Source organism: Trachemys scripta, chromosome 14, assembly GCF_013100865.1.
Source record: "Trachemys scripta elegans isolate TJP31775 chromosome 14, CAS_Tse_1.0, whole genome shotgun sequence".
NCBI classification, from domain to species: domain Eukaryota; kingdom Metazoa; phylum Chordata; order Testudines; family Emydidae; genus Trachemys; species Trachemys scripta.
The window spans coordinates 39039514-39055191 of record NC_048311.1 but is presented as its reverse complement, the minus strand read 5'-3'; the positions used below and the strand labels follow the sequence as shown (position 1 = coordinate 39055191).

Below are 15678 nucleotides of genomic sequence, written 5' to 3'. Positions count from 1 at the left end.
GCGGCTGGTGCTGGGAGCCCGGAGCCCGGGCTGCAGCCGGGAGAGGGGAATCTCCAGCAGGGCCCTTCCCGCTGCTCCCCAGGAGCCTCTCCCAGGGCAGAGCCCCCAGCCCGGCCAGGCCCCTTCCCGGCCCGGACCCTGCCCCAGGGGGCCCCGCTCGGAGGGAAGGTAAGAGAGACCCCCTCCCCCGTCCTGCCCTGGGCCCAGGAAAGCTGCCGCCAGCTCCCGGTGTGTGCGGGGCGGGGGGAGCCAGGCCGGGCAGTGCTGGGGCTGGGACAGACACACGTGGCGGGGGAGGCAGTTCAGAGTGAGAGCCGGGGCAGAGGAAGTAACCAAGGAATGGGTGGGGAAGTGGAGTAAAAGCTTCCTCCCCCCCCGGGGTGAGCTAGCTGTAGTGGTTGCAAAAATAGGGTGGGGGAGGGCAGAAGGGCTTTACCTCCCCGCTTTGGCAGGATCTCAGCTCCCATTTCCCTTGGCCATATCCTTAAAGACCCAGTGCATCGCAGAGCCTGGACAGGGTCCCTCTCCCCCCCCCCCCACCCCCCATAAGATGTTACTGAACTGCTAAAGGAGACTTGATCCAGTGAACTATTTACAGACACCCCCCCATTTTTCTTTGTCACACCCGTTTTTAGTGTTTAAAAGAATCTGGGTCTCAGTTTATATGTTTGCTTAAAGCCACCCAGCACTTCAACAATGAATCTTAGCCACTGTTCCTATTTCCTGAATATGACTCCTCTTGTAATCCAGTCTGTGGCGTTTCACTCCTTTAAATTATTTACCTTATTTAAAATTATTTACCTTATTTAAAATTATTTAAATTATTTTAAAATATTATGTTTATTACTCCAAGCTCTTCATCTTAAACTTTATTAGCCTTGTGCGGAGGGACGTCATTGTGCCATGGAATTCATATTTTTAATAGCAAATAATAATCATGGAAAATGTTAATAGTTGCTAGTCGCTACAGCAATCACATCTCCCAGTGTGTCTAGTGTAACATTTCCTGCTTCTATTGCAATATTGTAATTAGGGTTGTCAATTCATCGCAATTAACTCACACTATTAACTCAAAAAATGAATCACAATTTAGTAAATCAATCGTGATTAATCACACTGTTAAACAATAGAATACCAATTGAAATTTATTACATATTTTGGGTATTTTTCTACATTTTCAAATATATTGATTTCTATTACGACACAGGATACAAAGTGTACAGTGCTCACTTTATATTATTATTTACAGATATTTGCACCGGTAAATATGATAAACAAAAGAAATAGTATTTTTCAGTGCACCTGATACAAGTACTGTAGTGCAATCTCTTTATCGTGAAAGTGTAACTTACAAATGTATATATTTTTTGTTACATAACTCCACTCAAAATCAAAACAATGTAAAAGCTTTAGAGCCTACGAATCCACCGAGTCCTACTTCTTGTTCAGCCAGTCACTAAGACAAACAAGTTTGTTTACATTTATGAGAGGCAATGCTGCCATCTTCTTATTTACAATGTCACCAGAAAGTGAGAACAGGTGTTCTCATGGCACTGTTGTAGTAGCAGTCAGGGCAACCACAGACAAGTGCAGGAGACCTTTCCCCAAAATTCTAATAATTATCAATCCTTTGATCTGTCTTGAACATTTTTAAAGTTTTGTATCATCCAGGTGTAACCCACATTAGATTTCTCACGTCCAAAGAGGAGGAGTGAAGCAGTGAGGCACTCATCTCACCTTTCCTGAGCGTTGCCCTTGGTAGAAACACCATTATGATATTTCACAGTTTTGTCCTTACAACATTTCAATAAATGGGTTAAGGTTGAAATTTAAAGTTCTCTGGCTTCTTCTCCCTGCCCTGCGCAGGTTAGGACATCTGTCCTGAGCAGCAGAATAAAGGCCAGATAGTGATGGTAGATCCTGCTATGCAGGGATCCCCTTTATAAGCAACTTAGACAAAGTGGGGGCACTCTTGTCCCATGAGAATGAACCAATTGATTCACAGTTTTGGTGCCTTAAAATGTAAAGATTCCTCTTTGATCTCAGCCTTTAGATGCTTGCTCACCACATGCTATACATTGCCAGGAAAATGTAACTTAGTATTGTCTGTTACCCGTCTTACATGAGGATGGTTATATCGATGATGTGTTGTGAGCAAGACACGAGAAGTCATTCTTCTGCTCTACTCTGCACTGGTTAGGCCTCAACTGGAGTATTGTGTCCAGTTCTGGGCATCACATTTCAAGAAAGATGTGGAGAAATTGGAGAGGGTCCAGAGAAGAGCAACAAGAATGATTAAAGGTCTTGAGAACATGACCTATGAAGGAAGGCTGAAAGAATTGGGTTTGTTTAGTTTGGAAAAGAGAAGACTGAGTGGGGACATGATAGCAGTTTTCAGGTATCTAAAAGGGTGTCATAAGGAGGTGGGAGAAAACTTGTTCACCTTAGCCTCTAAGGATAGAACAAGAAGCAATGGGCTTAAACTGCAGCAAGGGAGGTCTAGGTTGGACATTAGGAAAAAGTTCCTAACTGTCAGGGTGGTTAAACACTGGAATAAACTCCTAGAGAGGTTGTGGAATCTCCATCTCTGGAGATATTTAAGAGTAGGTTAGATAAATGTCTATCAGGGATGGCTAGACAATATTTAGTCCTGCCATGAGGGCAGGAGACTGGACCCGATGACCTCTCCAGGTCCCTTCCAGCCCTAGAATCTATGAATCTATGAATCTGTGGCTGCGATAGCTGTGAGGACGCACCCTGACAGGCGTAGCAAAAGTATTTTCAGCTCACATAAAACATGATAATGTGTCTGAGCACAGGTGCAGAGTGCGGGGCTGATCTCCTGGTTCAAAAGCATCCAGAAATAGGCTGTGGCTGTAGTTACTAGACATGCTCTGTATTTGTTTCCAAAGCTGTATAGGAAGTTTTGGAGACAAACCGCCTGGCAGGCTGCTCCCTCTTTATTCACCTGATAGCTGAGGCAGTCAGAGCTTGGATGGGAGATCTGTGTTTGTCAGCTCTGTGTCACGGAGTCCCAGTCTCGGTGCTCTGGGACTGCTCTGAATGAAGCCAGGACGGACTCTAGTGCAGTGTGTCTCCCCTCAGGGCACACTGGCACCAAGGCAAGAAGCCTCTTTGGCTTCAGCGCCTGGGTCTGACATTGGAGCGTGCAGCACCCCTGTTCACACTGGGAGTCCATCTGGATGAGACACTTGGGGAAGCCTGACACCATGCCCCTTAAAGGGCCATACACCCCAGCACTGCAGTCAGCAGTGACTCTCAGCCAGCTTGGAAAACAGAAGGGTTTGTTAATCGTTGGGAACACAGTGTAGAACAGAGCGTGTAGCACAGAAATCAGGAGCATTCAGCAAAGTCCATCTTGCGGGGGGAGGGGGGGGGATCCAGAGCCCTAGGCTTTCCTCGAGTCCCAAACCAGGAGACTGACCCGCTTCCAGCCCCCCATCCTCAGTCATGCCCAGCTGCCCTTCTCCGTGCTTTGTCTCTTTCCAGGGCAAACAGGTCACCTGGCCTCCCCCTCTCTCTTTGTTCTCCCAACACCTTTACCTGGCTCCTTGCAGAGGATGGTTCTGGCCACCACTTACCAGGATACAGTGTTCAGCCATTCTCTGTGCCCAGGAAACCAGTCTGCAGTCACCCCTGCCCTCTAGGGGTCTTCACAATGATCACACACACCCTTGTCCCACCACCTCGATGCTTGAGTAACACATCAGGGAAACTGAGGCACGCACACAGTATTCCGAGAAAACATTAAGACCATTCCCACTTTGTCACACTCTGGGATATCAGTGGGCTGCTTGGCGCAAGAGCATGCTTGTAGATGCTGTGTGGGAAGGGTTTGCAGACAACACTGGCTGTAGTGTTGTGAAAGGAAGGAGACCCTGACGTTCTTCACATCCGATGAACCCAGGTGCTTCTGCTACATACGACCACATTACAGAGACTGAGGGCTGGATTCACAATGGCTCACAGGCACCCAAACCCCAGGCTAGGCACATAAATCTGGGATTAGGTGCCTACATCCCAGTTTAGGAGCCACAGAGACATACAAAACTCTTGACGAACCCCGTAGGTGCCAAGGCTCACTCAGCAGTAGCTATATTTTCAGGGTAAAAGTTACCTGGGGAACCTTAGTTTCTGCTTCCAAGCATGTACCCTGCTAACTTCTCTGGAACATCTGGACCTAGATATCGGTAACGGCTACCACTAGAAAATTGTGCTGGCTGCCGTTTGTGCTGTAACGCCAGCGGGGAGTCCCGGAGGTGGGGTGGATGTGAGAGGTTTTGCCTACAGCTCAGTGATGGATTATGCAGCCCTACAAATACCCACAGTGGCCTAGGAGGGACAGTTCCATGAGTGGCACCCTGGCTGGGGCAGACATAAGGGGGTTTTGTCTAGAGCCCGGTGACAGGTTAATCTGGCCCTGCAAATCACCAGAGGGAACTTGGCTGCAAAGCACTGACAAGTGACAACTTTGTTGCCCGAGTTAGGGGAGCAGGCCTTGTAGATTAGGCCCAGGGCTAGTTACTCCTGGGGGAATTCTGCTCCAAAAAAATTAAAAATTCTGCAACAAAAAATTAAAAATTCTGCAACAAAAAATTAAAAATTCTGTGCACAATATTTTAAAATTCTGCAAAATTCTGCATATTTTATTCATCACAATAACATAATAATCCTGCCAGTTTCAATTATTTTGGGAATTTATTTCAAAATACCAGTCTGCAAGTATGTCTGTAACAATACAGAGAACAAAAAGATTCAGGAAATGTTTTTTGACAAATGGATTCCTTACTAGGCATATCAATACAGAACTCTGAGTAATAATTCATTTAAACTACAATACAGAACCGTATTTCCCGCACCCCTCAGAAGCAATGCAAAGGCTTGGGGGAGTCAGGGGTAACGGAGGAGCTGAAGGAGAGGGAAGTAAATTGCTGGGAAGGAGCTTTGGAGAGTTTGGGGGTATGGGTGGGTAAAGCATGGAACAGATTTTTTTGGGAGGCGGGGAGGGATTGTCAGGGAGCTTCCCCCATGCAGACCCTGGCTGACCCCTAGCCTCTCCCATTCAGTCACACATCTGCCCCGTCCCCATGTTTTCCTGCACCCCCATGTATCCTTGCACCCCCTGTCCACATGTGTCCCTCCACCTCCTCAGACACCCACTCCTCCCATCCCCATGTGCCCCTACACCACCTTCCCCATCCCCATATGGCTCTGTGCCCCCACTCAGCCACCCCCTGTCCCTATGTGTCTCTGTGCCCACACTCAGCCACCCTCTGTCCCTGTGTAGCACTGCACCCCCTCCCCCATCACCATGTGGCCCTGCACCTTCCTCCCCTCTGAGGCCCTGTGCCTCCAATCCCATTCAGCCCCTGCCACAGTCTGTCCTCTCCCACTAGCCCTTATGAGCCCCTGTCTGACACCACCACCACCCCCAGCACTCCATGCTGTCTGTTTCCCCATAACCCCTGTCTCCTGACCTGGCCTGACAGGCGCTGTGAAGAAGGCATGCTCTTTCTCTTCCCTAGCTGGCTGGGAGCTGCTGCTGTGTTCTATTGCCACAGCACCCTCTGGTGGAAAAAGGTGGAACTGCAAATAAGATCTTTTCTGCTGGAAACTCCTGCTGTTCTTGTGTCACAGCGCCCTCTGATGGGCAAAAATGTGGAACTGCAGCAACATTTTGGCAGAAGCTTTTTCTTCGCAAAAAAAAAAAAATATGCATGACTCCTTAATTATGCACGCATGCAATAGTGCAGAACTCCCCCAGGAGTAGCTAGTAGCCAGCGAGCCTCATGTGGAGACCAGAGACCATCTCTGACAAACTGCTGCCTGATCTAATCTCTTAACAAAGCGAATCACACACATAGTCAGTGGCACTGTGAAATGAGTCCCCTGATGTTCTGGGCAGCCTCTTTAGGACCAGGACCCCTTCACCCCGAATCCCGGTTGATATTGGGGACTCTCTGGAACAATTGTGGGTCTCCATAGACATGCCCCTTCTCCCCCCTCCCTGGGATCAGAATGTCTCCTTTCTGATGTCCCATTGACTTGGTGGTTTTTATGGATGATGCCCCCATAGTGCTGTGGTCAGGGTATGTGGAGGCTCTGAGGGGCAGGGAGGTTTCAGTTGAATGGGTTTATGGCTAGAGCCCTAAAGGAGCTGGAGTGATGTGGGAGTAATCAGTGGGGTCCCTCATTCCCAGGAGCAGGAAGTGAATCGCCGTTACTGCAGTAACTGGTCACTGCTGTGTGGAAACCCCATTCCTGGCAAAATCCCTGGCTGCTGACAGGAGAGGTTTATATTGTAAGGCAGGAACTTTCCCGCTGCTACTCAGGAGCCTCTCCCAGTGCAGTGACCCCAGCCTGGCCAGGGCCCCCTTCCCAGGCCTCAGCACCTGCTCCCAGGGAGGGCACTGCTTGGAGGGAAGGTAAGAGAGACCTTCACTCCCACCCCCCGGGAGCCGTGCCTCCTGGGCTGCAGGAGGGGGGAACAGGGATACGTTAGGTGACAGGAGAGGGATGATGGGAATGCAGGGGGCAGGATGGGGGACAGGGAGGATGGGGCGATGCAGGAGAGTCAGGCTGGAGGAGGAGAATTATGGGGCTGAGGGGTACGAGGCTGGAATAAAGGGAAGAGTTGCGGGGGATCACTGCGAGGGAAAGGGGATGTGGGGAGGGGAGGCTGGAGGGAGAATGTGAGAGCAAGAGCAGATAAAGAAGGGAGAGACACAAGGCAGCTGCCCCACCCCATGGGGTAGGAGAGAGTGAGGGGCTTCCCCACCCAGCAGCCAGTGGGGAATTTTTTCCCTGGAACTGGTCAAACAAGCTTGTGAGGTGAGGAGACTATCCCCTCAGAGCTCAGATGCTACAAGGCAAATATCCACAGGCAGCCTCCTACCCTCCCCACACATCCTGCTTCCAATTTATTGTTTGATTTAAAAATAAAAAAGAGACACTCCTGATTTTGGGTCTATCTCCTGAGTGTTTGGGGCTGCTCGAGGCCCTGGTTTGATTTCCGGGCAGGATTCAGATCTCAGCCAGATCCCTTGTCAGACCGGAGTAACTGCTGGTTGTGGCAGGGGTTGAGTGCAGATGGGCCAATGAGATCAGCCTCTGCCTCCTTGTCCCTGGTGGCTGCGGAGGCAGGACAGAGAGACTCATCCTTATCTGCTACCACCAAAGGGCTCCGGTTATTGCTAAGGGAGAGGAGGAGGTTGGCGTGTGTCTCTCTCCCTGCTCATGTTATTAGTGCTCTGGAGTTGAGCTCCCTGCGTCAGAAGCTGCCTCCTCCATTTTGACTGGGGACTCCAGATTGAGATGCTGCTTCTTACCCAGCAGAGGAGAGACCTTTGTTAAACCTCTCTGTGCCCAGCCTAGGTGGGGACTTTCTCCGGTGGCTGGGACCAGTCCCTGGGGCAGCCCCAGGCTCTTCCGACACCAGCTCCTCAGCTGGAGCCTGCAGGTGATGGAGAGACCTGGGGGGGAAGGGCTGGGGCTGGGCAGGAAAGTGACTCAGCACAAAGGGCCCCTTTCAGGGACTTGCTGGTGAGTTTGGCCTACATGGGGAGGGGGCTCCCTGTGTGTCTGCGAGTCCCAGAGCTCCTGCCCCCATGGACACAGCCAGGTTCAAACCCTGTTAGCAGTGGCAGTGACTGAGCTGCCTAATGAGAGCAAAGGCTCAAGACAATGGGGCAGTCACCAGTTCTCCCAGGGCGAGGGAAGAAGATAAAAAGGGAGAGCGGAGAGACTGGAAGGGCAGCAGGAGCAAGAAATGGAGAGGGAGATTCCCAGCTCCCAGCCATGCCCAGATCCATTCCCTGCATCCCCCTGGGCAGACTGACTCTCCTGGGAATAAGGGAAGGAGCTAAGAGAAGAAAAGCCAGTTGCTGACTCTGCTGAACCCCGCACTACCTGGGGAGAATGGGGGTAGCTAGAGGGGGTTACACGATAATATCATGGGGAGCCCCTAAAGTGCCTCTTTTGATTCTGCTCTTTTTCTAGCATTTGGCACAGAGATGCTGTTACTGGGAGGGTTTAAATATGTCCCCGGTGGGTTTAGTTCTGCTGGGAGGGGCCTGACCTGGCAGCATGGCAGAGTCCAGAGCGTCTGTCTGCAGGGAGAGAGCCAAGGGGGAATCGGGGTGTGAAATGGACTCAAGCCCCCGCTGTAACCTCCCCAATTGCCTTCACCCTGACAGGCTCAGGAATCACATCCAGATTTCGCTCCAGCTTGTCCCATCTTCCAGAGGACAGGGAAGGGAAATGTCTGTGATGGAGCCAGCTCAGGAAGGGGATTTGCAGGGAGCTGTAGGGGGGATGTTGTAGAGCGGTTGGGGCAGGAAAGACACAGGATGAAGCAGGGAGGAGACAAGGTGTGATAAACCTGCTGATTTTCTGAGCAGGTCCATTGACAGTGTGGGGGGAGACTCCCCCATTTCTCAAATAGGACACAACTCCCTTGGACAGGCCTGGGAACATTTTCCAGACTCCCAGTGCTGGAGCCTGAACCCACTAGCCAGAGGCTGCTGTGAAAATGTGAAAAATGAAGGGAAGCTGTTGGGATTCCTGTCCTGTCCCCGGCTCAGGGCTCTGCTTCCCGTATCAGCCTGTGGCTGGCAGGCGTGTGGGAAATGAGAAGACCCTGCCCTGCTCCGTCTGCTGGGGGGCCAAGGAGCTCCCCATGAAGATTCCTGGTGCTCTGAGCAGGGTGGGAGAGGAATTCTGCTACTCTGGTCCTCCCAGAACTTCTGAGATGATTTTATTTTTTCTTTCTTCCTTTCCCGTGACTAGTGCAATTGTGGCTGGAGCAGCAGGTGCTGAGTGGGGGACTTTTGTTGTTCCAGATGCCGGTGACCTTCGAGGAGGTGGCTGTGTATTTCACCCAGGGGCAGGGGGCTCTTCTGGACCCCGCTCAGAGAGCCCTCTACAGGGACGTCATGCAGGAGAACTACGAGACAGTGACCTCGCTGGGTAAGGGATTCCCATCCCCTCAGTTATTAGAAAGTGTAGGGCCTGCATTGCTGAATCTGGTCAGGTTCTTCCCTGGTCAGTTAGATTGGAGGGGAATGGGTTCTATAATCCACAGCTGCCGTGTGAGAGAGACGTGCATCTCCATACCCTCACCAATGGGATACGGGTGTCAAACCTAATGGACGTGCTAAACCATCCCCATCCCTCCAGCTTTCAAGGGGGAGAAGCCGTGTATTGACTATATTGTTTCTCATTCACACAGAGAATCCCTTTTCACCTGCCTCCTTGGGAATTACTCCAGCCATAGGAAGGGCTCTGCAGGTTTAGAAATAGGCAGGGGTTTAACTCTAGAGCTGTGTGTGCATCAGCAAAGCCCCCAAAGTGCACAGGTCCTGGGAACTGCTAGTGAGGGCATCACAATTCTCCCCACCTCCCCAGACGTCTCCCTCCCCCAAGGGGGCTCAGTGACCATGTTCCCATTCCCTTGGATTCCAGATTCTCCCAGCACAGCACCGGGACATGGAATGTCCTTTATGACAGACACTCTCTCAATACTCTGTGCACCCTGATCTGGTCTGATTTCACCCCCTGTGCAGGATTTCCCATTCCCAAACCTGAGCTCATCGCCCGGCTGGAACGAGGGGAAGAGCCGTGGGTGCCCGATCTCCAGGCCTCGGAGGAAAGGGAGATCTCAAGAGGCACTCGCACAGGTGAGGACTGACATAGAAACCATCTGGTTAATGAAGGAAAAAGTTGATAATCCCAAAAATGTGGCATGAGTAAAAGCCCTCAGTTCATCCTCATCTCAGCCAGAGCAGGGCTGGAGTCAACAGATATCGCTCACGGCTTTCCACCCGTCCTGTTAGCTGCAAGAGTTTCCTTCCCATCTTTCCATCCCTCAGAGTGTTTGGGTGGGAAGTGGAGGCAGAATCCAATTGCTCAGTCTTCACAGCATTAGCGTGTTGGGTTTTCCCTCTGTGCTATTCCTCTTTCTCCCCAGCACAATGACTCCAGTCTGGATTGTGTCTCTCCCAGCAGGTGCTGACAGAGAGAGTGAGAAGGAGGAGGAGAGTCATCATGAGCATGTTCCTGGGGAAGTGGAACCACAGGGGAACTTTGTAGGAAGAGCTGAAGGGAATTTTTGCAAGTGCTTGGAAGAGGGAGAAGCCTGGGGAAATTGGCACAGGTCAGAGAAGCTGCTGGGAAACCACCCAAGGAAGAAAGTGGATGAATCTATTAAATGTGGGGGAGGAGACAAGGATCCCATAGCCCAGCAGGTAAATCCCAAAGAAGAGAAACCCTACTACTGCCTCCTGTGTGGGAAAGGATTCATTCTGAGATCACACCTTGTGATACATCAGATAATCCATACTGGACAGAAACCCCTTCAATGCTTGAACCGTGGAGAAAGCTTCAGTAACCGCTCAGACCTGAATAACTATGGGAGAAACCACATGAGAGAGAAACCTTATCAAGCTCTTGAGTGTGGGAAATGTCTGAGTTGCAAGTCAACACTAATTACACACCAAATAAGCCAAACACGAGAGAGACCCTATAAGTGCTTAAACTGTGGCAAAAGTTTCACGTGGAGATCATCCCTTGTTAAGCATCAGGCATTCCACACTGGAGAGAGACCCCATAAGTGCTTGGACTGTGAGAAAAGTTTCATACAGAGGTCAGACCTTGTTAAACATCAGGCATTCCACACAGGAGAGAGACCCCATAAGTGCTTGGACTGTGAGAAAAGTTTCATACAGAGGTCAGACCTTGTTAAACATCTGGCAATCCACACAGGACAGAGACCCCATAAGTGCATGGACTGTGGGAAAAGTTTCACACAGAGATCATATCTTCTAACACATCAGATGATCCACACAGGAGAGAGACCCCTTAAGTGCTTAGACTGTGGAAAAAGTTTCAGAGACAGATCAGCCCTTGTTAAACATGAGGCAATTCACACAGGAGAGAGACCCCATAAGTGCTTAGACTGCGGGAAAAGTTTCATTCAGAGGTCAGACCTTGTTAGACATCAGGCATTCCACACAGGAGAGAGACTCTATAAGTGCTTGGATTGTGAGAAAAGTTTCATATGGAGGTCAGACCTTGTTAAACATCAGGCAATCCATAAGGGAGAGAGACCCCATAAGTGCTTGGACTGTGAGAAAAGTTTCATACATAGGTCAGACCTTGTTAAACATCAGACAGTCCACACAGGAGAGAGACCCCTTAAGTGCTTAGACTGTGGAAAAAGTTTCAGAGACAGATCAGCCCTTGTTAAACATCAGGCAATACACACAGGAGAGAGACCCCATAAGTGCTTGGACTGCGGGAAAAGTTTCATTCGGAGGTCAGATCTTGTTAGACATCAGGCATTCCACACGGGTGAGAGGCGCCATAAGTGCATGGACTGTGGGAAAAGTTTCACACAGAGATCATATCTTACAATACATCAGAGGATCCACACAGGAGAGAGACCCCATAATTGCTTGGATTGTGGGAAAAGTTTCACAAACAGGTCAGCCCTTGTTAGACATCAGGCAATCCACACAGGAGAGAGACCCCATAAGTGCTTGGACTGTGGGAAAAGTTTTATACAGAGATCACACCTCATTAAACATGGGAGAATCCACACAGGATCTAAACTTCTGTGACACACGGCCAGAAAGGATTAAGAAACTTGTAGGCTAATTGACGCGGATCCAACTTTTAGAGACATGTTTGAAAACTGTGTAAATGGTCATTAGGGCTATTTCACCTTAGATAGACTTGAAATGTAAACTTTTATTGTTGTGGAAGAAACAAACTCCACTCTCAGGTTGGAAGCAACAAAACCAGAGACAGCTTTATTCAGGACATGCAATTGCAAGGGAAAAACATCACTGACAGAGAGCATCTCTGCCTCAGTTTCTTCAAAGTACAAGCAATATCACACAAGAATTTATACATTTTAATGGCATGCATTAATTAAAAACATCTGCAATTTGTTTATGTTATGTTCTGTCCATTCCTGTATTTTCACACTTCTGTTCTCAAAACATCGCTATCTCAAGGCTGGGTCACGCTGACTCTACTGTTTCTTACTCACTTCTGACATGAGCCCTGCTGCTACAAGTCTCGCTATATTAGGCTAAGACTTAACATGACAGTTGCTCTATTTCTTACAACTGAGAGGCCTATATTTAAATCCTTTAACCCTGTTTCCACATTGTTAAAGACCTGGAGGAAGATGGTAACTGTAGTAGTCTATGTTTACCTTTATCTTGATAGAGGTAAACAGTGTAAACAAATGGTTCCTGTCTAGGGCTGTATTCTGTTAAGTCAGAGATCAAAAGGGAATATTAACATTTAGATGAAACTTGGGTGTAATAATGTCATTGTCTGCATGTCTCTTTAAAATTTGTGGTTAACAGTCTATGAACTGCTTTATGGATAATTACCTTATGTTAATCCTTGTAATTAATTACCTGTGACGTTTAGGAAATAGAAGCTTACTTCAAAAGCCTATTGTTCACCCAAGGACTGCCTGATTTATGCAGAAATCTGTATAAAAACTTTTGGGGCCTGATCCTTTTATCTCAGATCTTCTAAAACTTTATTCGGGGGGGAGTTTTAGTCGTAAGACAGATCTCCAGTCCAGCTGGACTGCCCTGATATCGAACATTTGGACACTGGACTATAACCTGATAAAATGATTCTGAAAAGGACTCTTTGCAATTCTGAAGCACCATCTCTACAGTGAAACTGCCCTAAGGACTCTATTCATGTCTGTATGTATAATGATCTTTTAACCAATACTCTCTCTCTTTTCTTCTTTTAATAAATCTTACTTTAGTTAATAAGAATTGGGTGTAAGCGTGTATTTGGGTAAGAACTGAAGTATTCATTAACTTGGGGGTGATGTGTCTGATCCTTTGGGATTGGAAGAACTTTTTATATGATGAACAAGATTTTCAGTAATCCCCATCATATTTCACTGGGCTGTCTGGGAGGGAGCCCAAGGTTGGGTTGCTTGAAGGGAACTGTGCTTTGGCCTCTGTGAAGCCAGTAAGGTATTGTAGAAGCTGGTTTGTTGCTGGCTTGGTAAATTGAAATATTGGAATATCTACCAATTTGGAGGATTGTCTGCCCCATTCTTTGCAGTTTGCCCTAATTGAGCAATCTCAGTGTGGTCCCACCCCCCAGGACCCTGGTCACAAGTTCATAAATGCCTTGCCTGTGGGAAAAGTTTCATTCAGTTACCGCACCTCATTAAACATCAGAGAATCCACCCAGGTGTGAAAAAAACTAGGAATAGTCTGACTCAGCAGGAAAAGATTCAATCTGAGCTCACACATCTGTGAGACCTTGAATGTGGGGGAAGACTCATTTGGTTCTCCCGGTTATCAGGCTCTACAAATCCACGCATGGAAAAAATCTGAGATTTTCTGAGTGTGGAAAATGCTCCAGGTGGCGCTGACTCCGTATTGCACACCAAAGACTCCTCCATACATGGGGGAAATTCCCTCAGTGCCCTGACTAGGGCTGGTCACAATGGTCTTGTTGTTGGGATTAGCCAGCGCATCTCTGTGACCCTCCACCAGATTTTCTGGTGTAAACTCTCTGACGCTGGCAGAACAGAGGCCAGAGCCCTAGACCAATTCACTTGTGTATTAGGGTAGATCTAAGTGATTGTGAAATATATGAGAGTGTATTTGGTGTTTAAACTTCATGACAACTAATGAGATGTTACTTGCATTGTTTTCACTTAACTATATCTTGTTATAATGTAGTAGCGAACATTTCCATTGTGTATACTCCTGTAAATAAATAACCCATCAAACGAGGAAGAAGCCTCGTGGAATGCAAATGAAGAACTTTTACTGAAAAGAGATAATTTCAAAGTAAGTGGGCGTTGTGTGTGAGGAGCGGGACTGGGAGTAACGTGATATGATGTGATTTTGGTGTAAGTGACCTTTTATCACAAAGTCCAGTTTGTCTGAGTGGCAAGACAGATTGGAGAGTCTGAAGGGAATGTCTGTGAGTCTAGGGTAAGACTGGGATAGTGATTCAGGAGTTCACATTTGTCACTAGTTTGGTGAAATCTAATTACAGAACACACCACCGACTCGGGGTATCTGCCCGGTTTTCTGCCAGGCTGCCCGTAGGTTGGCACTCATAATTGTGAACCACTCCAGAGAGAGTGACAAACTCACCCTGAGCATCTTATCTATTCTGATCCCCTCCATGAGCAGAGTGATTGTTAGTCCCTGAGTTCCCCCTTTGGGGCCAGATTGTCTCATTCCCAGATAGTCTCACATTACCCTGGGCCGTGCTGAAAAGAATTGAGTGTTTGTACATTTTCTCCCTTATGGGCAGAATTAAACAGATGCTAAAAAAGTGGGAGCAGGGACAGTAAAATGTGGTGTTTTAGCTTCTGTGCTATTTCAGGTCGGTGGGGTGAGTCCGAGGGATTCCCTCGTCCCCCCAGCACCGTCACCCTCCACACTTGACACAGCAGCCTCTGTCCCAGCAACGGAGAGTTTTATCCTGGCCCCGTTCTACCCCTACACCTCCCAAGATGTCACTTTCCACCGTGTCCCTGGCTCTCCATGCTTAGGAATCACAGTTTTGATGTCTATGAGCCTAAGTCAGACCCCTGAGGGCTGGAAAAGGAAGTGTCACAAACCAGGAAGGGAATCCAAATGAATCTGAAGGCATATTTTGACATTTCTGATCTTATAGCCCTGTTTGCATCTATTGGTAAAATTGCTCCCAGTTTTTGTCTACGCTAGACCAGATCATTTGTAGATGGGAATGTGGTTTGTGAGTTTTTGGTTTATCATCATGATGCTAAAACTTTTGTAAGTAACACGACGAAATAATGAGGCGAGAAGTAAAGCAGGTTTAGCCCCTTTAGAAGAAAATGGGTACACTTATTTTCTGGATTTTGAGTCTTCAGATTCTCTCGGATTTCACGTTATGAATGTGAAAATGTTTTATAGCCCACCCGGTATTGTGGGTTTTTCTCTGTTCCTGAAGGCTGTTTGGTCGCGTACTTGGATATTAGATTAGTCTGCCCGGGTGTAGCTCAGATTTATTGACAGCTTCGTGAAACAAATGTTTATTTGCAAGAACAGTCCTTTTCAATTAAATGTTAACCTTTTTCTACCCCTTGTCAATTGAGTTTTTTTCTTTGAACAATGACAATTATCAATATCCCTCAGCACGAACACTGAGGGTGCGAGCTAGATTCACACTCCCAGAGGCAGACACTGAAATGGAGAAGGAAGTTACCACCTGATCCCTGCAGAGATGTGGGTAGAGGAGGGGTAGAGGGTGGGAGATCGGGGGGTGGAGGGGGAAACGGAGCTGGGAAACTTCTGGGTTTGCACCTGATAGCCAGGCAGCTGAGGCTGAGAACTGTGAACTCGCTGCATCAGAGCCAGTGAGAGACAGGAATTCTCCTGCCAGTGGCCAGTCGAGTGGTGCCTGAATTGTAAAATGCTGTGAATCCTGCCCAAGAGGAATGTTGTGGGGAGGGGGGCAGTGTCTCCTGATTGCTGAGAGGACGAGGCTGGGCCGAGATGAGAAGGAGGCCAGGGATGTCACAGGGGACCTGGGCAGCTTTGAAGCCAGGCAGATCCCTATTGTGGAGGCCGGAGGGAGATGAGGAGCACTGGAGCCCAGCTGGTCATCCCGACCCCATCTACC

General features: G+C 48.5%; 1 protein-coding gene across 1 annotated transcript in view; it reads left to right on the top strand.

The window, feature by feature from the left end:
- LOC117886908 (zinc finger protein 883-like) overlaps positions 1 to 15135 on the top strand; it is a 33090-nt gene extending 17955 nt beyond the window's left edge. Inside the window, exon 4 of the mRNA XM_034789043.1 lies at positions 10867 to 15135. Within this exon, the coding sequence (XP_034644934.1) occupies positions 10867 to 11639 (773 nt within the window). The 3' untranslated portion in view covers positions 11640 to 15135. The remainder of the gene's footprint in view (positions 1 to 10866) is intronic.
- Positions 15136 to 15678: the final 543 nt, after the last annotated feature.